The 20,129-nt window shown below is 58.3% G+C and overlaps 7 protein-coding genes and 1 non-coding gene across 8 annotated transcripts; 3 read left to right on the top strand and 5 right to left on the bottom strand.

Moving 5' to 3' along the window:
* Positions 1-776: 776 nt before the first annotated feature.
* EHS24_008420 (uncharacterized protein) lies at positions 777-3,581 on the top strand (the record flags this gene model as incomplete). The annotated part of the gene is made up of 12 exons (XM_028623734.1): positions 777-857; positions 916-976; positions 1,021-1,101; positions 1,160-1,337; positions 1,381-1,790; positions 1,959-2,020; positions 2,059-2,114; positions 2,156-2,609; positions 2,649-2,771; positions 2,817-3,231; positions 3,277-3,356; positions 3,405-3,581. 12 exons carry the CDS (start codon positions 777-779, stop codon positions 3,579-3,581), a joined length of 2,178 nt encoding a protein of 725 aa, XP_028475708.1.
* Positions 3,582-3,921: 340 nt separating this feature from the next.
* EHS24_008421 lies at positions 3,922-4,002 on the bottom strand. Its single transcript has one exon. It is a non-coding gene; the product is annotated as a tRNA-Ser (tRNA).
* Positions 4,003-4,753: 751 nt separating this feature from the next.
* On the top strand, positions 4,754-7,344 carry EHS24_008422 (uncharacterized protein; the record flags this gene model as incomplete). The annotated part of the gene is made up of 9 exons (XM_028623735.1): positions 4,754-4,877; positions 4,920-4,993; positions 5,037-5,168; positions 5,217-5,396; positions 5,453-5,688; positions 5,743-6,181; positions 6,228-6,285; positions 6,324-6,682; positions 6,733-7,344. The coding sequence occupies 9 exons, from the start codon at positions 4,754-4,756 to the stop codon at positions 7,342-7,344; spliced, it is 2,214 nt and encodes a 737-aa protein (XP_028475709.1).
* Positions 7,345-9,272: 1,928 nt separating this feature from the next.
* On the bottom strand, positions 9,273-9,886 carry EHS24_008423 (uncharacterized protein; the record flags this gene model as incomplete). The annotated part of the gene is made up of 2 exons (XM_028623736.1): positions 9,273-9,310; positions 9,409-9,886. The coding sequence occupies 2 exons, from the start codon at positions 9,884-9,886 to the stop codon at positions 9,273-9,275; spliced, it is 516 nt and encodes a 171-aa protein (XP_028475710.1).
* A 1,181-nt stretch (positions 9,887-11,067) lies between these two features.
* FBP26 (Fructose-2,6-bisphosphatase) lies at positions 11,068-13,372 on the bottom strand (the record flags this gene model as incomplete). Its single annotated transcript, XM_028623737.1, has 11 exons — positions 11,068-11,367; positions 11,411-11,563; positions 11,604-11,738; positions 11,774-11,902; positions 11,942-12,293; positions 12,335-12,362; positions 12,411-12,627; positions 12,676-12,741; positions 12,783-12,826; positions 12,884-12,975; positions 13,029-13,372. The coding sequence occupies 11 exons, from the start codon at positions 13,370-13,372 to the stop codon at positions 11,068-11,070; spliced, it is 1,860 nt and encodes a 619-aa protein (XP_028475711.1).
* Positions 13,373-13,583: 211 nt separating this feature from the next.
* KU70 (ATP-dependent DNA helicase II subunit 1) lies at positions 13,584-16,214 on the top strand (the record flags this gene model as incomplete). The annotated part of the gene is made up of 14 exons (XM_028623738.1): positions 13,584-13,676; positions 13,717-13,926; positions 13,966-14,231; positions 14,272-14,371; positions 14,415-14,498; positions 14,625-14,701; positions 14,746-14,848; positions 14,891-15,103; positions 15,143-15,197; positions 15,238-15,570; positions 15,615-15,707; positions 15,747-15,952; positions 15,995-16,054; positions 16,095-16,214. The coding sequence occupies 14 exons, from the start codon at positions 13,584-13,586 to the stop codon at positions 16,212-16,214; spliced, it is 2,013 nt and encodes a 670-aa protein (XP_028475712.1).
* A 544-nt stretch (positions 16,215-16,758) lies between these two features.
* On the bottom strand, positions 16,759-17,624 carry GLO1 (Lactoylglutathione lyase; the record flags this gene model as incomplete). Its single annotated transcript, XM_028623739.1, has 6 exons — positions 16,759-16,836; positions 16,982-17,139; positions 17,197-17,309; positions 17,352-17,392; positions 17,435-17,494; positions 17,571-17,624. 6 exons carry the CDS (start codon positions 17,622-17,624, stop codon positions 16,759-16,761), a joined length of 504 nt encoding a protein of 167 aa, XP_028475713.1.
* Positions 17,625-18,280: 656 nt separating this feature from the next.
* On the bottom strand, positions 18,281-19,852 carry EHS24_008427 (uncharacterized protein; the record flags this gene model as incomplete). Its single annotated transcript, XM_028623740.1, has 9 exons — positions 18,281-18,425; positions 18,477-18,633; positions 18,671-18,886; positions 18,925-19,021; positions 19,069-19,120; positions 19,170-19,198; positions 19,244-19,317; positions 19,381-19,383; positions 19,435-19,852. 9 exons carry the CDS (start codon positions 19,850-19,852, stop codon positions 18,281-18,283), a joined length of 1,191 nt encoding a protein of 396 aa, XP_028475714.1.
* Positions 19,853-20,129: the final 277 nt, after the last annotated feature.

Genomic DNA, 20,129 nt, shown 5'->3' on the forward strand with positions numbered 1-20,129 from the left:
CCGGGCAGCAGGTGCGTTGCGAACAAGCGCAGCCGTAACAGAGCAACCGGGGGGACATGCCACAGGCCACAAACTAGAGCACACACAGAGTTTGTGCGAGAAAAGGCTGGGCAAAAGTGTTTCCCTCCGCCCGTAGAGACTCTGTTGTTTGTATCTCGGCTGATGAAGAATTAAACCAAAAGGCACAGCGCAGCCTGGAATGCAGCAGGCAGCCGATGTGTGCATGTGCATAACACGACGTACAGGACTGCCACGATTGCTGCATCAGCTAGAATTCTGAACCCCCGTCACGCGCGTGCGAGAGAAGGGTGGAAGCAGCTAAGCAGCCAGACGGCGCCACCACCGGCCACAGACCGCAGCCACCGCGTAGTCTCGGCAGTCAGGAAACGCTGCTGTCTGTGGGTGTTTTTTTTTTCCCTCTTGTCTCCGTCACACCCTCTGTTAGCTCTATCTCTAGTTGAATGACACGCGCGGGTGCGCGCTCCTTGACAACTGCCTCTAAATCTGCTTGTTACTGCGCTGCGTGCTGCGTGAAGCTGCGTGCCCCGCCGCCAGAGAAACGCCATCTGCCGCCGGAAGCCGCCCCGCCCCCTCTCATGTTTGGAACGCGCAGTGCGGGAGCCGCTCCACGGAACCATATTTAGATACTTACGTAATAGTCTAATTGCGTGCCCCAGCTTTCCCACGGTATTTGCACCTGCGCTCCATCGTTGTCAACAGTCACCCAGAGGCGTCATTGTCCTTGCACAAGCCATCAGACACACATTCACCACACCATGGCCCTCGTCGCCGCGCTGGACGGGTGGGATCTCCCAACGACCTCTGCAGAAGGTGCTCGCCGGTATGATGTCGCAAGGGTGAGTGTCATTGTGTGGTGGAGAGGGTCGTTGGTAGCTAGCTAACCAAACCAAACAGGCAATGGCCATTGCCCGGTCACACATCTACCCGCGTGACATCTCTGCCTCGAGAAGGGCCAGTGAGTAGACTGTCAGTAGCATGGCATGGGCTAATATGTATTAGCTGAAAAGGCCGAGACGTCGTCCGCGTTTGCCGTCCTGCGCGCAGCCGGACGCCTCGGCGAGCTGCATCAAGACTTTACAGGTATGTGTGCACCCAGCAAAGAGGGACCCGCCGGCCACACTCTTGTTGACGCAACCAGACGCCGTGGAGGCCAGGTTCTATCTTGTCAGAAACGACGTGTCGCGCTTCCTCAGTGCCCTGCAAAAGACTGAGACGCTGTCGGCCACACCGCAGACACAGCACATGATGGTGGACATGCTAGAGCGCATGGCCACCTGGCAGCGCGCGTGGGGGCTCCCCCTGCGCTCCTTTGGAGAGTAAGTTTGAGCGCCACCTTGCAAGGTTACTGACACCTGTTAGCAACAAGACCATGTCGTCCTTTACGACCCAGTTCCAGCAGCTCCTCTATGCCGCCCTCCCCGCCGCCTTCCCCGAGTACATGCGCAACTTTCTCGCCGGGTCGCTCGCGTCTCTCCCGCCAAACGACGAGGACGAGGACGACCCCGAGCTGCTGTATGCCGCCACCAACAACCCTCCCCAGACCGTCACCCCGGCCAAGAGCAAGCGTCGCGTGCCTGCACCTTCACCTCACCTGCATCGCTTGTCAACTCTGCCGCGGTACGCCACCACGCTGATGCGCGTCGCCTATGACGACATTGAGGCCATTGCCCAGGAGGAGGCTGCAGCAGGGTGGACGGAACGCAGGTTGGGCCGTGCGAGGCAGCGTGTTTCCGACAGTGTCGTCACTTGGATGTCTGGGGTGTTTGAAAGTGGGTGCCACAACACTGCGGGTGAAGTGCTTACCCACCAGACAGCGACAACCCGCCATCGCTCCTGCGGCCAATGTACTCGCGCTTCGACTACTACCTGTGCAAGTCGTTCTTTGACATACGGTGGGTCGACACTGCCATCCTCAGCGACTAACCCACACAGCACAGATGAGCTGTTTGACATTATTGTCGACTACCCGGACTCGTTGGCTGCCCTCGAGGACCTCCGCGTGAGTTGCTGTGGGATTTTCTTAACTGACGGCCACAGGACTGCCTGGCCAAGGTCGACCAACGTGGCGTTCTCGTGGACAAGCTCAGAGCAGCGTGGGTATAGTCTGTAGTTTCTCAACACACTAACCCAGCAGCAACTTGAAGCGCCTGCTGCACCCTGGAGCAGAGACAAAGGACGTGATTACGCAGTACATTTCCACCATCCGTTGCCTGCGCATCCTCGACCCCATCGGTGTTCTCTTGCACAAGGTCGCCGAGCCAATTCGCCGCCACCTTCGCGACCGTCCAGACACCATTCGCTGTATTGTCTCTACCCTTGTAGAGGGCGAAGAGTTGCAAGACGAAAACGACCCGTCGTCTGCGGAACCCTTGGCGTCGACCAACGACAACACGGTGGAAAAGTTTTGGGATCCAAAGTGGGAGCCAGAACCCAACGACGCTGCACCGGAATTCCGCACGGGCAAGACGGCAGACGTCGTCGGTACCCTCGTCAGCATCTACGAGACCCGCGAGGTCATTGTCGACGAGCTCCAGGCATACTTGGCCATGCGTCTTCTCGCCATCAACGACTATGACTCGGTCAAGGAGGTGAGCCGTGATGTTTTCTTACATTTACTGACAGCCAAGCTCCGCACCATTGAACTGCTCAAGATTCGCTTTGGCGAAGAGGCGCTGCATGTCTGCGACGTCATGCTCAAGGACATGGCCGACTCGAAGCGCATCGACGACCACGTCCACGGCGACATTGACGTGAGTTGCAATGCGACGAGTCTGCTGCTAACTCTCGCCCCCCAGTCTGTCATCCACCCACTCATCATCTCGCGCATGTTCTGGCCAGTGATCCAGTCATCGTCCTTCCACCTCACGAAAAAGCTCGAGACAGTCCAGACCAAGTACGAGGCCGCGTTCCACCACTTCAAGCCCGACAAGCGGCTGCGCTGGCTCCAGGAGATGGGCAACGTGTCCGTCAGGCTCGAGCTCGAGGACCGCGTCGTCGAAGTCGAGGTCACGCCGCTGCAGGCTGCCGTGGCCGAGCTGTTCGAGTCGCAGGACCGCTGGACCGAGGCCGACCTCATGGACAGGCTCGTCGTGGGCGACATCCCCGTCCGCACCGCACTGGCCGTGTGGGCAAGCCACGGCGTGCTCAAGGAGGAAGACGGCGCGTGGCGCCTGCTCGAGGTGGTGGAGGAAGGCACCGACGCGCACAGGTGTGAGTTGTCTCTATCTACCGCTTATAACTGACATGCACCCGCAGCATACGTGCTGGAGTCGGCCGCACCCGTCTTTGAGAGCGTCGACGAACAGCGTGCCCAAAAGGGCGGCATGTACTGGATGGTAAGAAGAACGAAGATGGCATGGACTGTCCGATCTGACGGGGCGCAGTACATAAAGGGCATGCTCAGCAACCTCGGCCCGCAGAACATTGAGACGATGCAGCGCATGCTTGCCCTCGTCAAGGACTATGACCAGACAGTCGACGAGCTGGCCGTGTTCCTCGCCGCGGCCAAGCGCGAGGGGCAGGTCGAGCAGCGCGCGGACGGGACGTGGCAGTTGTTGTAGGGGGGATATGTGACCAACTTGTTGCCGTAAAGAGACAAGAGACTTGGATGACTCGTTGCGGTTGGATACAGCTGTGGTGTCTGGGGAAGTGCGTTCGTTTGCCAGAGGACATACCTCGCTCGCATTGCGAGAGAATACCCCGCTTTGTGAAGGGCCTTCGTACTGTGCGAGGGGACCGCTTACTTTGCGCAAGAACATTGAACAAGAGGACCCACCCGACCTACCGCTCACCTCCCTCCCCTCATTCCCGTGCCCTCCCTCATCCCCCACGCCCACGCCCGCAGCCCTCCCTCCCCACACGCAGCAAAAGAGGAGGAATCCAACCGGATCCTCGCGTTTTCGACAATGACATGATTCGAACATGTGCTCCCGAAGGAAATTGATTTCGAGTCAATCGCGTTAACCACTCCGCCACATTGCCACCTTTTGTTTGTATCCTGTTCGCCTGTATCGTGGCTACCGATTCATGCCTTGAACGACGCATGTTGACCTGGTGGAACGCGAGGAATGGGGTGGTGAATGTCGGAGGGTCGGAGGTTTTTTTTTGGTGGCGGAGGTGGGTGGAGTGGTGTGGGTTGGACGAAATTGGAGGTGGATGGCCGCCGATCCGCCGATCAGTGTGCCCTTGGATGGGGCGACTGATCGCGCGACTGACCTGTCATGGTTAGGAGCCTGCTGGCATGGCGAAGACAGAGAGCATGACCTGGCAATGCATGGGGGGGTGGTGGCGGGCAGTCGTATCAAAAGCTCGGATGGGTATGACCTGGGTATGTCTGTAGCCGACAGACACGGTTTTGTGGCGGTTTCGTACCATCGTGGCATGCTCGTTGGCCTGCCATGACCAGATGCCTGACGCCGCAAGTCTCCCAGGAGCGGAACGGCCATCAGAATGATGCATACATGTACAGCTCAGTGGCACAGCAGTAGAACCACGACACTGTTGCGCAGGAGGAGCACGGTGGCCCATGAAAGTGCAAACTTGCTGGTGGCACTTGCTGGTTGGTGGCACACCGCACCTCAGCTGCCCTTTCACCCATGACAGTGGACCTGATCAGCGTTGGTGGAGGAGTCTGTGGATGGGTCTCCAGTCAACCAGATCGCCTTCCTTGGAATGGCTTCCTCCTTTCCTCCCCCATACCCATCTCACAACACCACGCTCACGCTCCAACGACATGGAGCCTCCCTCGCCTCACAGCCCGGGGACCTCAGCGCCCTCTGGCGACGCATCGTCGCCCACACTCCCCCACACCGTCTCGGGCGTGTCACGCCCCCTTCCCCTTCACAGCGACTCACCTCGTGAGTCCAATATCGCGTGACGCTGGCTGACTCTGGGCCCAGACCCCGCTGACAGGTTTGAGCTGCCCTTCGTCTTGCAAGACCAGGTCAGCCTCATTGCTGATTCTTCGTCCCAGGTATGTGGATTGACTGGTGGATGCCTCTCTGACCTTTTGCAAGATCCGCGAACGGTGCGCCATGGCAACGGCGGTCCCAGACAGCCCGCACCGGCAGTCCCTCCTGCTGGAGGCTATCGACAAGGACCGCGAGACTCATGGTGAAGCACCGATCTCGAGTGAAGGCGCAACACTGGTGCGTGTCACAGCGACTGCACGCCCGACAGTTCTGACCTCAAACTAGCTTGCCAACGTCGCCGACGACCTCCTGGCACTGGGAGCGACAGGGCTTGTATTTGATCCAGCCAACCTCAGCTCGCAGTGGACCCACATTCGGCCGTCCCAAATCAGCAGCGCAGACGCCCGCGGAAAGAGGAAGAGGGCGGCAAGCGAGTCTGGATCTGACCACGGCACGACATACATTGTACCTTCGCTTCTGGCAGTTCAAGTCGGTGAAGCAACTGGAGTCTCCCGCCCCAGTTATTCGAGGGCGACGAGCAGCACGAGGACATGGGCTCATGGTTTGGCCCTCGCATCGACCTTTGGCAGCTCGTCCTCAAGACGGAAGACGAGGTCCGGAAACAGCTCTTCCTTGTGAGCCACTATCTCTCGCCCGTCCGGCTACCCCGGGTCTGGGTGTACTCTGGCGAGGCGGCCAAGTACATCTTTGGCAATGCTCTGGCGGACATGTTCCGTCCCCTCCCGTGTGGTCAACCGTAGGCCGGCAACGTCCTTGCTGCCGACTCCTCGAGTACCTTTGATACCATCAGGCCGCTCGTCAAGGACGCCTACTTGTCGTTGCTCCACACCTCAGCGACGCACAATGTCAGCGGCAAAGTGGGTCGTCCCGTTGCGATTGGAGTCGGTCCCCGGGACTCTGACTTCTGGGTCATTGCCATCTGCAACTTCCACCCTGGCACCCTCAAATACGATCCTCGCATGGAGACGGCCACGCTTCCCGTGATGCAGATCGTGGAGCGCATCAATGTCAAGGCCGAGGCCGCCATCGTCGAGACTGTCAAGACCAAGGGACCTCCTCCAACCGGCGACAATTATCGATGGCTGATCGACTGTCGCCAAGCGGTTCTCGCAGGCCTCGAAGAGTCGGGCTTGATGCGCGAGCTGGACCATGCTGTGGAGGCGTATGACGCTATCGTGGCGGCCCTGGGGAAACTCCGGCTTGTCAAAGAGCCACAGGCAAAGGGCGATGTAAGTCTCCTCGTGCTGGGTTTAGCTGCAGACGCTGACAGCGCAGGATGACGCTCGCGAGTTGTCGGCGGGCATGTCCCACGCTCGCGAACTGTGGGCAACGAGTCACTGGTGATCGGACAAGGTGACGCATACTCGTCAGAGCGCGAGGTGCAAGCGGAAGACATCTTGGATTTTGCCGATCGCATCGAAGAAACGGGCCTCGCCGACTTTGTCCCCCATTCGCTGCCACTGTTCTCCCGCCACACCCGGGCCGAGGCGAAGGCATGGATCCTGTCAAGCCCCGCCACTACATACAACTTCACCCTCGCGGCTCAAGCGTCCCACAGCCACGTCACACGACTGATGGACACTGATGGCCGTAAGGAGTATGCCAAGTACCGCTTTGCCGAATCCAACCAAGCTCGGCGCGAGCTCGAGTGGAGGTCGGCCGTCGACAAGAAGGGAACGAGACTCGACACGGACTCAAGGCACATCCGACGGTGCTGTCCTGTCCTCAGTGTGACGGCGCGGCGGTGGTCACCACCATCAACGGAGAGCACTGTTGCCAGAAGTCCGAACCCCCGTTCCAAAAACTGTCCAAGGACGACCTCTGCGAGAAACGGATCTTGCACTCTTACCAGGCTTACGAACACGCGCTGGAACTCGGACAACTGGACCCCTCGGTCAACACGCCAGCTGCTCTCATGTGGACAACCACAACGGACCTCCTTGTCCATTTGCCGACGTTTTTCCCACCCCTCTTCACCGCGATCACCGCCCAGCTCCGCGCGATCCAGGCGGCTGCAGCGACCTCGATCAAGGTCCTCATCCACCACAACTCGCTGGCCTGGATCAGGGCGTCGGCTGCAGCCAGCAGACATCAGTCGCCGGTCATCGCTCCGCTGCCCAACCCAGACGACAACACCCATTTGTACAAGTCGCCGTCGGTGAAGGCGCTCATCAAACAGCTCCTCCCTAGCCAACAAAAGCCCCTCTATTCGTACCCTGCCCGGATTGCCCCTTCTTCACGGCGCTGCCAAAGGCCGCCGAGGTGCAGCATGTCTGCCCCGGTATACGGCATGCAGCTGCTGGGATACGTATTACACTGGCAGACTTATGTGATACCCATCCCCCTCCTGGCGCGCCGCATGACCGATGAAAAACACACTGTGCAGCCGTAACACCAAACCCCTAAACGCATACTGCGTTTCCAACCGAGATACACACTATTGTTTTTTTTTTTTGTTCTCTGCCGATGTGATTCGAACCCGTTTTTTTCAATGCCCGCACCGTAGCGAGTGGCGTGCAGTGGACTCGGGGCGCACCAGGGCCAAACACCATCAACGCATAGTGTGTTTCTCGCGGCCACGAAATACACACTATTGTTTTTGTCGAAAGAAACCGCTGATGTGATTCGAACCCTTTTGCGCCAATCGCTCCCAGAGCTTGCAGTTGAGCTGCTAAAGTGGTCTTGTGTCTTGTTCTGCGGCGCTCCTTGTAGGATCCCGCCGTCTTGAAGTCTGGGCGAAGGGTGCACATATCGTCCAGTCCATGGCGAAGAGTGCCAGCCAAGGCAGTGCCGCTGTTGCATTCCTTGTGGCGGACCCAGCTGGACTGGCACATCCGAAAGAATGCGACCAGCCTGGGCGATGCCTGGCTGACAAACGCATCTCCGCGCGTCGCTCGGTGCTTATCTGCGCCAAATACGTTGTCTCGTCCTTCTTGATCACCTGGACGCGTGAACACGGATCACCGAGAGCCTAGAGCTATGAGCGCAGCGTTCCCACTGCCACTGTTTGGTACCGCTGTTTTGGTACCGTCGATCGCGTGGCTGCAGGCACGCAGCCACAAGCCATGCATGCATGCACGCCATGCAAACGCGCAAACGCGCATGCACGCATGGCGACGAGACGACACTTGACAGGCAGATTGCGATAGACGAGCGTCTGACGGGCCAGTGCCACTGGCCACTGCACTGGGGTAAACGAAGCGTGTCTTCCATAAATCCTCGTTTGACTTCCCCAACTCGTCCCAGGCCCGGCCCCACCACATGTCCATGTCCGGCGCACGGGAACACGGGCAGGTTGCGGTAGGGGCTTCTCGCTTCTCGGCCGCTGCGTTACTGTGGCCATTGCCGTCCCCCCTTGTCATTATCCTGGCGGTGACCGCCTACCACGACCTGCATGACCTGTCTGCATGACCTGATGACCGCACAACGTGCCACCTGATGACCTGATGACCTGCAGGCCAAAGGGTCGTCGGACGCCATGACGCACGAGCCGTAGTTGGCAGGGTGTCCATGTGAACAGGTGGCCGTGGGAGACGATGATATCACCGAATTCAATACCCAAGGCCCATTGGTCGCTGGTGCCCGTGGCGCCGCGGCCACGACGCAGCATGTAGCCGGTGCGATGACGCCAAAGACCACGCCCAAACGCGCTGGGCACTTTCCACACCGTCGTCCTGGGAAACGCTATCAAAGTGGTTTAAACTCTGCTAGGTTAGACTCTCCAATTTTTGTTTGTGTGGCGCAGAACACGAGAACACAAACAACGCTCCAGAACAAGACAAAGGCGACGCGCACACAACTTGTCCTGTGCCGTAGCTGTACCCCGCGCATTCTGATGCAAGTGCACCAAAAGGCCAAAGCAGTGCCCTAGATGAATCCACTGCTCTGGTCAGAGGAATGCGGTGGGTACAGCCACAGCGTCACGAGCACTCGCGGGCCTGGCGGTGACTCTGCGCCGCCGCTGTGCGGCTGCAGACGGGCCCCCAGCATCGCTCCACCATTCCGGGGGTCGTCTCCGCGACGCCTCGACGAGAATGCAATTGGCGAGTGGCCAGCGGGCCCAACATCTATCATGACGACCGGGAGGCACGTAACAGGTCTGGGGGCAACACACCACCCAGGTCCCGGAGCTTGGCGGTGTCCGGATTGGACGAATACAGTTTTGGGCACAAGACCACTTGACCCACTTGTCCACTCTTTGGTGGTTTCGGTGACAATGCAATGCGGCGGAATACATGAGCTTGGTGGTGTACAGAGATATTGTGTGGACGAGTGTCCCGAGGCGAGCCTCTATGTCTACAACTGGGCAGGCTTGGGCCTCTAGGGCGGCGCGACTTGTGTTGGAGTGGGAAGAGCAACTAAGACAAGACGTCAGTCACTGTGTGTGTACTGCCCATGACGCGGTTGGTCTACGCCATTGGCCGATAAGGGCGTGTGTTGTGTGTCCACCACTCACAGGAATACGGCTTGGTCTTCCTCAATGCACGCGCCTGCGCGAGTTGGTACATCTCCAGCGTAAACTCGTAGACGGAGCGCGAGTACGCGGCCACGGCCTCGGCACTGAGCATGGTGGTATCGTCGTCCATGACGTCTGGGGTAGACGGTGCCGTCGAATTGGACCTCACACTCGAGATGGTCTGCAGCGAGAAGCTGCTCGAGGACGTTGCGCAGTCGCTCAGCGCGGGTGCTGCGTCTGGAGACGTGGCGTCCAGCGGTGTGTCCTCCAGCAACGTGTCCTCCAGCACCGTGTCCTCCAGTGCCGCTGTGATCGAGTCGACGGAGGTGGTGGGCTCGGACACAGGCTGGGCAGGCTCGGGGGCCACCGGTTCGCTTTGTGCTACTGGCTCAGGCTCAGGCTCGGTGGCGAGCGGGGAGGAAGGGGGCTGGGGAGCAGGAGGGGGCCGCAATGTTGCTGTGGGTGAGATGTAGGGCATGGTGGCAGGTGTATGTGTGGTGGTTGTTGACAAGAGTGGGCGATAGCAGCTGCAGATGTATTCCGTTGTGCGCTGCATGGAAGAAGCTGGGACCAAAGAAACCCGCGCAAACCCCACGGTGGTGGTGGGTTTGTGATCGACAGGTTCCAAGTTGCTGCCGCCGCCCCTGCGTCACCCACCGCCCCCCCCGCGCGCAAGAGGCACCCAAGCCGCATGACGTGATATGCTCTTCCCCGCTGCCGCGCAAAACAATCCCTGTGCGTCACCCCGCTTTTTGCATCCAGCATCCGACCGCTCCCGGGGCCGGTTCGTTGCGGGCCCATGTCGGGGCGCGTTGCTCTGGCCGTCGTCGGAGGGGGTCTGGACCGCGACAAGGGGCCACGTCCCACACAGTGCAGACACACACTCTGGGGCATGCAATAACGCACCGTCGATCATGGGTTTGGCGGGGGCGGGGGGATCGACGTCCAGGGCGGAGACAAAGTTACTCCGGCAAGACGGGTTTCTTCGGCTCGACGGGTCGCTATCGAGGCCATCGTCGATGTGGTTCTCAGTCGTTGTTATCGTTGGGCACTCGAACATGCATTGTAGTAGTCCACTGTCGCAGCAGGCCGCAGGAGGGGTAGCCCCAGAATACCCCCGTCAATCCCAGTTCTGTGGCCTCTGCCCCCTGGCACGCATCCTCGACACCCAGCCGCCACCACGTACACCTGGATGGCGACTACCATCGACCTGTCTGTCAACACGGCATGCCTGGCGCATTTTGTTTCCGTGGGGGTTATGCACCGCGCAACGACCATTTGGGGATTTTCGCGACACATGAGACGCGTTGTAGTTTGCATGGGGACGGCATGGGCAGTTGGGCATGTAAATGTTACTTTTGCGGCAGTTGTTGCTGTCCGATGGTGGTTGCAATGTCCGTGTGGCTCTCTGTACCTGCCCCAACAGGTCAGGCTTCTTCGCCGCCAGAATGCCCACAGGCGGAGGAGATCATGGCACTATCCTTCTTCTGGCGATAAGCCCAGCGCCTCCTGTCCCCTCCGCCCTCCACACACACTGCCCTGGCATCCATCTGGAAACAGCTGATTCATTCTAAAACTACAACGCAGACATTTCTTCAAGCAGGCCTTCCTTCACTCAATCACCCAAAGGCATGCGCCCCTCCTACCCGACGACCACGTTTATGCCGCTGGCGCGTCTGCATCCGCCACGGGCTTCTGCTGCGGGGTAGCGGCGCCCGACTCGCCATAGTAATCGCGCTTGGTGTTGCTGTGCTCGGCCATCTCGATGACCTTGTGGCCGTGCTTGGACGGCTTGGGGCGGTGCGTGTCCACAGCCTCGATGGGGAGGTGGTAGCGCTCCTCCTCACACCCGTAGGCCTTGGGCGAGATGCGGATGAGCGTGTGCAGCGGCACCTTGATGTACGGCAGCTGCTCCTGGGGAAGCTCCATAAAGTAGGCGTACAGGCAGCGGATAATGGCCTGACGAGGTGTTAGCACAATGGACATGTATCGTCCAACTCACCTGGTGACCAATGATAAGAATGTTCTCCTGGCGCTCAAGCTCCATGATGACGGGCTCGAGGCGCACCACGACGTCGCGGTACGACTCGCCACCACGGTAGCGGTAGTTGAACTTGTCCTCGTCACGAGCATCATAGTCTTCGGGGTACTTTTGCTGCGGACGGCGTCAGCTGGGGAGAACAGATTGTACTCACCTCGATCTCCTCGTAGGTCATGCCGTCACAAACACCAGCATCCAGTTCATCCAGCGACTTCCAGCGCTTCTGCTCAAAGTCCTTGGGCAGGAACGAGCCAGTCTGGATGGTACGCGTGAGAGTGGAAGTCCAAACCTGCCGGGTCAGCCTCGCTTCGTTTCGTCACCCACCTCGAGTGGCCCATCGCCAATATGTTTCTTGATCAGACCAGGCAGCGACTGTGCGTAGATCATACCACGAGGCGACAGCTCGGCATCACCGCCAATCTTGCCCTCGACGTTGTACATTGACTCGCCGTGCTGCATGGGTTAGCAAAGCACTACGCCCGGATTACCCACCCTGGAGAGATAAATGCTGCGGGGCTTGAGGTGCAGGTTCATGAGGTAGAACGCAATGCGACTCTGGAGGTAACCCTGGATACGGTTGATGGACACCCGCCTGCCGACGTTGATGATGCGGCAGAACGAGATATCGGGCTCGGTAATGGTCTGGTACACCTTCTCATACTGCTCAATACGCTTGCGGAAGTCGGCGGCAGCCTCGGCCGTCGACATGCCCTTGTAGTCGGGGTCACCGGACGTCGCCTTGAGGGCGACATTTGAGGCGATGACGGACGGGTCGTCGCAGTACGACTCGAGGAACAGCAGCTGGAGGTCGGGCTCACGCGCAATTCGTTCGCGGATCTTCTCTCTGGGAGCAAGTTAGCACACGCGTGTGCAAGAGTAACGCACCTCCGTTCATAAGTGCTGTTCGTCGCGTCTGCGGACGTGTCAGCTGACCACCTAACTTTTCTGCTTCACCACCTACCCATGATTCCAACGTTGCCCTCGGCCTTGAGCCACGAGATCAGAGCTTCCAGACTCTCCTCGGCGAGCATCTCACGGGATGCCTTGGCATCGGGGTTCGAGTCGGAGAAGAACTGGGCCGAGTGGTCCGCCTTCTTGCCCTCAGTCTCCTTCAGCGTCCTGGCCTTGGAACGACGGAGCTGGCCGACGTTGAAGACCTGGACGTTGAACTCGAGCCACTGCGGAATGTCAGATAACAGCACAACAACAAACATTGTTTTTTCGACACTTGCCCTCATGTAGCGCATGAGCTTGTTCGCGAGGTAAGACTTGCCACGGGCCGGGAGGCCGACCTGGACCTGTTCAGCGTGTCTCAACATCTACCACTACGCACCATGGCAACGACAATCTTGGCCTCGGAGTAGTCTGGCTTCTCGACTGGAGGGCGAGCGTTAGCGAAAGGCGGGTCAGACCAGGCACGGCCTAGCTACGTACCAACGTTGCCGATACCAGATACAGATGGGGCACGCTCGAGCCCCTTTGCGCTCTGGCGGATGACCTTTGTGCTTTCATCAAGAGTTTTCAAGCTGTGCAGTATGAGTATGTGTGTGTGTGCAAATAGCAAGCCATGTCGACTCACAGGTCGGTCTGGGCACCAAAGTGGGGTGTCTGGGGCGGCGATTGGAACTTGCCGTCGCCAGAGGTAGCGCTGAGAGCAGAGATTGACGTGCGGGCACGGCTAGCTGGGCTAGACGCTCCAGACGTGGACGGAGGCGAGTTTGTCGTGCTGGGCGGCTGGGACAGGCGCAGACTGTCTATCTTGGAAATGGCATCGGCAAGCGCTCCCGATTCCGGTACGTTGGCAGCGTTGACAGCTGTCAGGGGCTTGAGGCTGGGCGACTTGTTGGGAGACTTGGAGAGGGGGGACCTTGTCGCGGGCGCAGTCGATGGCCTCGCCGGGGGAGGCGGTGGGGGCATAGACATTGTGGTTGGTGTGGGAGAGAGAGGATGATAAGTGGTGCGGGATGGCGGCAGTAACCATGATGAGGACGGAGAGAGGGACGGGAGCGAGGTAAAGGGGGAGGACTGGATAAAATAGGGTCGGTGGCCGCGGGGACCCCAGGAATAGTGACGCGACTGGATCCATGTTCATGTTGGGTTGTTGCTCCTTCTCTCCATCACCCTCATCGCCACCATGTCCTCGTACTACGGCGATGGCGCCGGAAACGCGCCGACATGGGACTCCCTGGACGATGGATACGACGAAGATGTCCTTGACACGGCCGAAGTAGGTGCCAAAACGCTCACCTGTGCTAATGTTGTGACAGTACCAGTACGCCAACCGCGACCACATTCTGTTCGCGATCGACGCGTCCGAGTCAATGCACCAACCCATGGCCGACGAGGAGAACCCCGGTGGCCTTATCCGCGGTAAAAGCCCTCTGCACCAGGCTCTCGACGCTGTCGTCGGTATTGAGCGCCGCAAGGTCGTCACCGGTCCTCAGGACAGTGTTGGGCTGATGTTCTACAACGTCGACGTGGGTGTCCTTTTGTGCGACAACAAGCTAACCCACCAGTCCACCAAGACCCAAAAGTCCGCTGCGGGCAACTACAAACCCGGAACCTACGTCGTGCAGGCTCTCCGTCAAATTGTCGTCGAAGACATTAAACGGCTCTTCCAGCTGCTCGAAACCGCCAACCAGCAGTATGACGAGCAGAGCGACTCTGACGAACCTACGGTCGAGCCCGCCATTCTCCGCGAAACTTTCCCTCCCATTGACAGCAAGGACGAGCTGAATGTTGCCGACGTCTTTGTGACCTGCAACTTTCTCTTCCGCGACGGGTGAGCTTACGACAATCTACGATCCTGCTAACCTCTCCAGCGGCACGAAGATTGTTGGCAACAAACGCGTGTTCCTTGTCACCGACAATGATGATCCCCCCGGAGGCTCTAACCGCGCGCCCGCCCGCACCATCTTTGGCGTGAGTGTGCCCCACAATGGACTTCCTTTTGCTGATAGTCTAGGACCTTTCGACCTATGGCGTCCACGTCGAGACTTGCTTTGTCAACCGCCCGGGCCACAAGTTTGACCCTAGCGTTTACTGGAACGTGAGTTGATGCCAGCACCTCCAACTGACAGCGCAGGACATTCTCGACCGTGGAGACCTTGCCTCCGAGACGGAGGACGGACTGGAACAACTGACCGACATGATTCTCGAATTGGTCGTCCGTCAGACTCCCAAGCGCAGGCAGTTTACTGTGCCTCTCAAGTTTGGAGGGCGTGACGGCGACATTGAGATTGGTGTCAGCGGGTGAGCGCTAAACATGGCTCTGATAGCGCACCACTGACAACCAGTTATGCGCTCATCTCGGAGCAGAAAAAGGGCCAGCCAAAGAACGTCCGCATGCGCGGTCAAGCGGTGGAAGAGGTGGCCATCAAGACGGCATACACATCAGCTGTGAGTGGGAACGCTTGCAGAGCTTTGGGTCTGACCTCACAGGAAACCGGCGGAGACCTCGCCGAGTCTGAAATCACTTCTGCCTTCCAGTTTGGCAGAGAGTCGGCGATCCAGAACGTTCTTGAGCGCAACTGGTGGGAGACGGAGGAGTACCAGGAGGAACAGGAGAGACAGCTCCAGGGACTCCTCTTTCAGCACAGCAACAGCGTCAACCAGGCGATGCCATCGAGCCCCAAGGTCGTGGCTAGGACGAGGGTAAGCTGGTCCATTCAAGCGCATCGCTAAACGCACCAGGTCCAATTCACAGACAAGGAGATTGCCAGTTTCCGCTCTATGGATATCGACCCTCGTGCGTACACATCCCATTCGAAGCTGGTCTGACGCATCAGAAATCAAGATTCTTGGCTTTCAGTCGCCCAAGTTTCTCGAATATCGCGACAACATGAAGCACGCATTCTTCATCTATCCCGATGAAAAAGGCTACACTGGCAGTACTCGCACGTTCAGCGCGCTGCTCCAATCATGCATCAAGCAGGACCGCCACGCGCTAGCGCTGTGCCGCCTCCGCGCGGGTTCCACTCCCGAGTTTTGCGTCCTCATTCCACAGGAAGAGACGTTTGACAGAGGTTCGCAGGACGACCCTCCTGGATTCCACGTTGTCGTCCTTCCGTTTGTGGATGATATCCGTGATCAGCCCAGGGCTATTACCGATAACATTCCAGGTGCGTTACGATTACTGCAGATCCCAGCCCTAACGCCGCCACAGCTGAGGAGGAGCAGACCAAAGTGATGGAACGTATTGTCAGGCGTCTCCGTTTCAAGTCAAAGCGCTATAAGCCTGACCCATGGCCTAACCCTGGTGAGTTGCTACAAGCCACGCCACATCAACTAACATCAGCTCTCGCATACCACCAGCAACAGCTTCAGGCTCTTGCCTTTGACGAAGACTTTGACACCGAGTTGTTCGATGACAAGGCGTTACCCAAGTATGGCGGTATCCACGGAGCCGCGGGACAGTTGATGGAGGAATGGAACCGTCTGATTGAGGCCGACAGCCGCGCAATCGAGGTCACCACTGCTGCAACCAAGCGCACTGCCGTCCAAGTACGTTCCCCCACATTCGTAGCGAAGCGCTAACCTCTGCAGCTTGACGCGGACGACCTTGAAGACGTCGACGGCGCTTACAGGAACGGTTCTATGAACAAAGTAGGTGATAATCCCATCGCCCACCTACTGACAGTCGCAGCTCAAGGTGGCGGACCTGCGCAACTATGCAAAGTTCCACGGCATCAGCCTCGGCAGCGCCTCCAAGAAGGCTGATATTATTGACGTTCTCGAGGCTCATCTGAGCAAGAAGCAGAAGTAAATGGTTAGTTAGTCAGGCCAGCAACTTGTAGATATTAGTTGGGGTTGGATCGTATGCAGTCTGTACCATATCGATACGCTGTCGAGCTACCCGGCCAATTGGTAGCCACGTTATCATTACCGGCAGTGTCTCCCCAATGGCGAGCCATGGATATAAAGGAATGTCGTTGGTTGGACCGCCTCGACACCTTGCTGGCTGCGCCTTCCATGGTTGGCCTTCACGCCGGGCGACTCTTACCAAGCAATGGTCGCCTTGACGTATTCATATGCCGCCCCTACCTTGGGTGTGAGTCGCTTCAGAGCGGCCACAGGACATCAGTAGCGTTAGTGGTGAGTTCCTTTCATGCCTGCGTTCACCACACCCGTGACTCCGTGACGGCAGCGCGAAAAGCCCGCAATATATCAACAGAAGAGTCTCTCTGTAAGTGTCAGCTGCCAGGAGGCGGGAAACGCCCGGCAGACGGCTTTCTCGTCACCACTTGATGATTCCAATCCTCCGCGCACCTCCTCCTCGTTGAATCACTTGCATCTCCTTCTCCCACGCCTTAAGCAGCATTCGTGAGGCCACGCTTAGCAAGGATCTCCACGAAATAATGGTCTGGATCATAGATAAAAGCGATGTGCTGCTCCAATTAGCGAAAGAAACGAAGGAAAACATGAGTAGAGACGATGGAGAAGTGGTGGGATCGGAATTCACCGACCGGCGTGGAACTCCCCTCCAACCGGCGGTTTAGACACCGCTGCGGCCTCCACTCTGGTAACACTCACGCGCATGCGGCCCTCCTCGGGGCGCTTCTTGAACTTGACGCCGAGCTCGTCGAAGCGCCTGCACGCAGCCTCGAGGTCGTCGACGGCGATGCAGATGTGGCCAAAGCCACGGCCGGGCTCCTCGTTACCCGAGTGGTACTTGAAGTCGGGGTCGTTCTCTGGGCACACGTCAGTGAGGTGTTCTCCCGTAGCCTATAGCCTATCGTGTCACGCACCAGTGCCGTGGTTGTGGCAGAGCTCGAGGACAGCCTCGCGGGTGGTCATGAGTTCGGCCTTCTCCTCCAGGGAGGCATTGGCGTTGGCGCCAAAGCCCGAGGGGTAGCCCAGGCTGTGTTTGGTTAGTGACGCCGATAGCACCGCAGGTGCTCACAAGTAGTTGGTGAAGTCGGGGCCGTCGGCGCGACGGAAGCACTGATGGTCAGTTTTGTCCTACCAGGAGCCCTATAAACTCACCTCCATGCCGAGAACGTTCTCGTAAAACGCGATGGACGCCTTGGGGTCCTTGACGCGGAACTGCGTGTCTGTCAATCCACTGCTCCAACGTGCAATGCTCGGGGCCGCCGTATGCTGGCGGGCACTTGTCACATACCATGGTGTGGTTGAAGATGTAAGTCTTCGGGTCAGACTTGGTGACGGCGGACATGGCTGTGCGAGCTGTTTGGGAGAATGAACGGATGAAAGATGCACGCATCGTGGATTTCAAGTAGCGACTTGCAATTAACTGGGTGGGCGTGAGTGTGGAGGTTGGCCTGCTGACTGAGATGGCGCGCTGCGTCATTCGACCCCGTCGCTGTTTTTCCGTTCTGCCTACTGGATGAGAAAGCTTCCGTCGCAGCATCTCGCGCCTTATTTTGCAACCTCAGTTAACAGAGCGCACGGTGACACGGAACTGCACGGTGGTGTTGACAACTGCCAATCTGCCATCGGCAGTTGGCTCTGTCAATTCGGTTTTGGAGGATGGCACGTCGGCACAGCGATGGTCGCGATGATGGCGTGATGTGGTATGTTAATCGGCGCCCTTGGTGCAGATCAATCCGTTCCGTGGTTAATTCTGTCCTTATCTCGGCCACTACACCGCTGTAGACGCTGATGCCAGTAAGCTGCTGGTTCCCGAGCACCGTTCCGTCTTGCTGCTGCTGGGCTACGGTTCCACTCTATCGCCCATTCCACACAATGTCTACCTTAAACTCCTATGCCTGAGTGCATTGCCAAGCTCTGAACTTGTCTGAATGCATCTCCATAGGGGCTCTATACCGTCGAATCTATATCATCGCCATTCTGCCAGCTGTCCAGCGATTCTTACACCTTTTTGCGGTGCTCGGGCTTGTGCTCGACTTCGTGGTCGACGTGAACGAAGCAGCGGTCCACATCAGGCAGCGCCTCGATCTGGTCCTGAAGGTCCTGGGAGATGTCGTGGGCCTTCCAGAGCGGCATCTCGGGGTCCCTAGTAAATCGTTAGCGATCTTGTGGCAATTGTTAAAAACAGCCTACTCACAGGACAATGTCGACCTCGACAATGTACTGTGGACCGGAGTGGTACACGCGGACGGTGTCAACCTGCTTGATGTCGGGCGAAAAGGTCATGGCCTTGTAAGTGACGAGGGAGACATACTCGGGCGGCGCGGTGATGCCGGCAAGGAAGGTGAATTGCTCTATCCAGGTTAGCCTCTTCACGGTCAATTCACGAACCATAAACAGTCCTACACCAGACGGTAATGATGATGCAGGCGATCACCATAGCACCGACGGGGTCAATCCACCAGCGGAGCTTGGCACCACCGGCGTTGGTGAGAATGGCAAAGCCGTTGGCAATGATGTCGTTGCGGTGGTCCTCCCAGAGAACCTGAACCTGGGACGACGCCTTGCGGATAGCAAAGCAGTAGAGGAAGAGAGAGAACTTGACACCTAACAGGTGAGCACAAGTGGCTACAGTAGGTACCTACCCCAGGCGATGCAGACGCAAACGAGCGGGACAACGTGGAACGTTTTCGTGTCGCCCTCGCCGGACTTGTGTGTGGCAATCTCCTGCAACGCCTCGACCTTGGATGATGGTCAGCTCCAGAGTGAAATTTCCATGAGCTGCTCACAATAAGGATAACGTTCACGCCGCCCATGATCCCTCCGTAAACAATATTGCCGCTATTCTGTCAGCTCAACGTCACATGTGAAGATGTAGGCCGTAGCTCACACTGGAAAGTCAGCATTGGTGTCATCAAACTGTTATCGCCAACACTCACTGGTCTCAAAACGGGAGCCACGGACTGGCCACTTGCTCTCCTCGGCCTTGTTCGAAGCGCGGTGCGCAAGCCAGAGGATCAGGTTGGCAAAGGGGTCGACTTTGGTCGCGTTAGTAACCGTTCGTGATCACCCAGGGCCCATGCCTCGGCGGCGCCACTTACAAACTGCGAGGCGTCAGTGCTTGGCCAATCTCTATGACGTAGGAAAGAACTCACCAGCATCAATGGTGCTCGCAAACAGAGCAAGCGACATGGAGCTAATAGCGGCGTAGAGCTGAACACCGGCCAGGATAATGTTGGCGGCAAACGACACGTTGACGGCAATCTTGACCTTCAGCGCCATGTTCTCCTCCTCTTGTGCCGCTTCGGCGGTGTGGACAGCCAATGGCTTGAGAAGGTTGTCGATGTGGCCGTTCTGAGCGTCGTAGAACTTGGCAAGCTTGCCATGAACCTTGCCGCGCGAGCGAAGCCCCTTGATCTCGTCGTCCGACTTGATCTTGGTGCGCAGCAGGAGGGGGTCACGCTCGCCAGCCTCGCGCGAGACGACGGACCGGATGCTCATGAGCTCGACGTCGACCCCGGGAGCGATGGGGTCGACTGGGGCCGGCTGGGTCATTGTTGCCGTTGCAGACATGTTGGATGGTGTGAGTTGTAACGAACGGAAACGCTGACGGGGCGTCACAAAATATCTCACATCGCAGGCCGTGTCGGTTGACTCGGTGCAGAAACAGAAATGGCTCGTGGCTCGCGCCAAGCTTTTGGCCCACACTATCTCTCAGGACTCGACGCAGCTCAAAAGCCGTTCTGCAGCTTCGGCAGCTCGCCACCCATATGGGGCCCAGGGCTTAGCATGCGGTGGACGCCTGGGCACGACGCCTGGACGGACGACACACGTTTCCTCGCATGACCGG

The sequence above is a fragment of the Apiotrichum porosum genome (genome assembly GCF_003942205.1).
Source record: "Apiotrichum porosum strain DSM 27194 chromosome Unknown scaffold_7, whole genome shotgun sequence".
In the NCBI taxonomy this organism is placed as follows: Eukaryota; Fungi; Basidiomycota; class Tremellomycetes; order Trichosporonales; family Trichosporonaceae; genus Apiotrichum; species Apiotrichum porosum.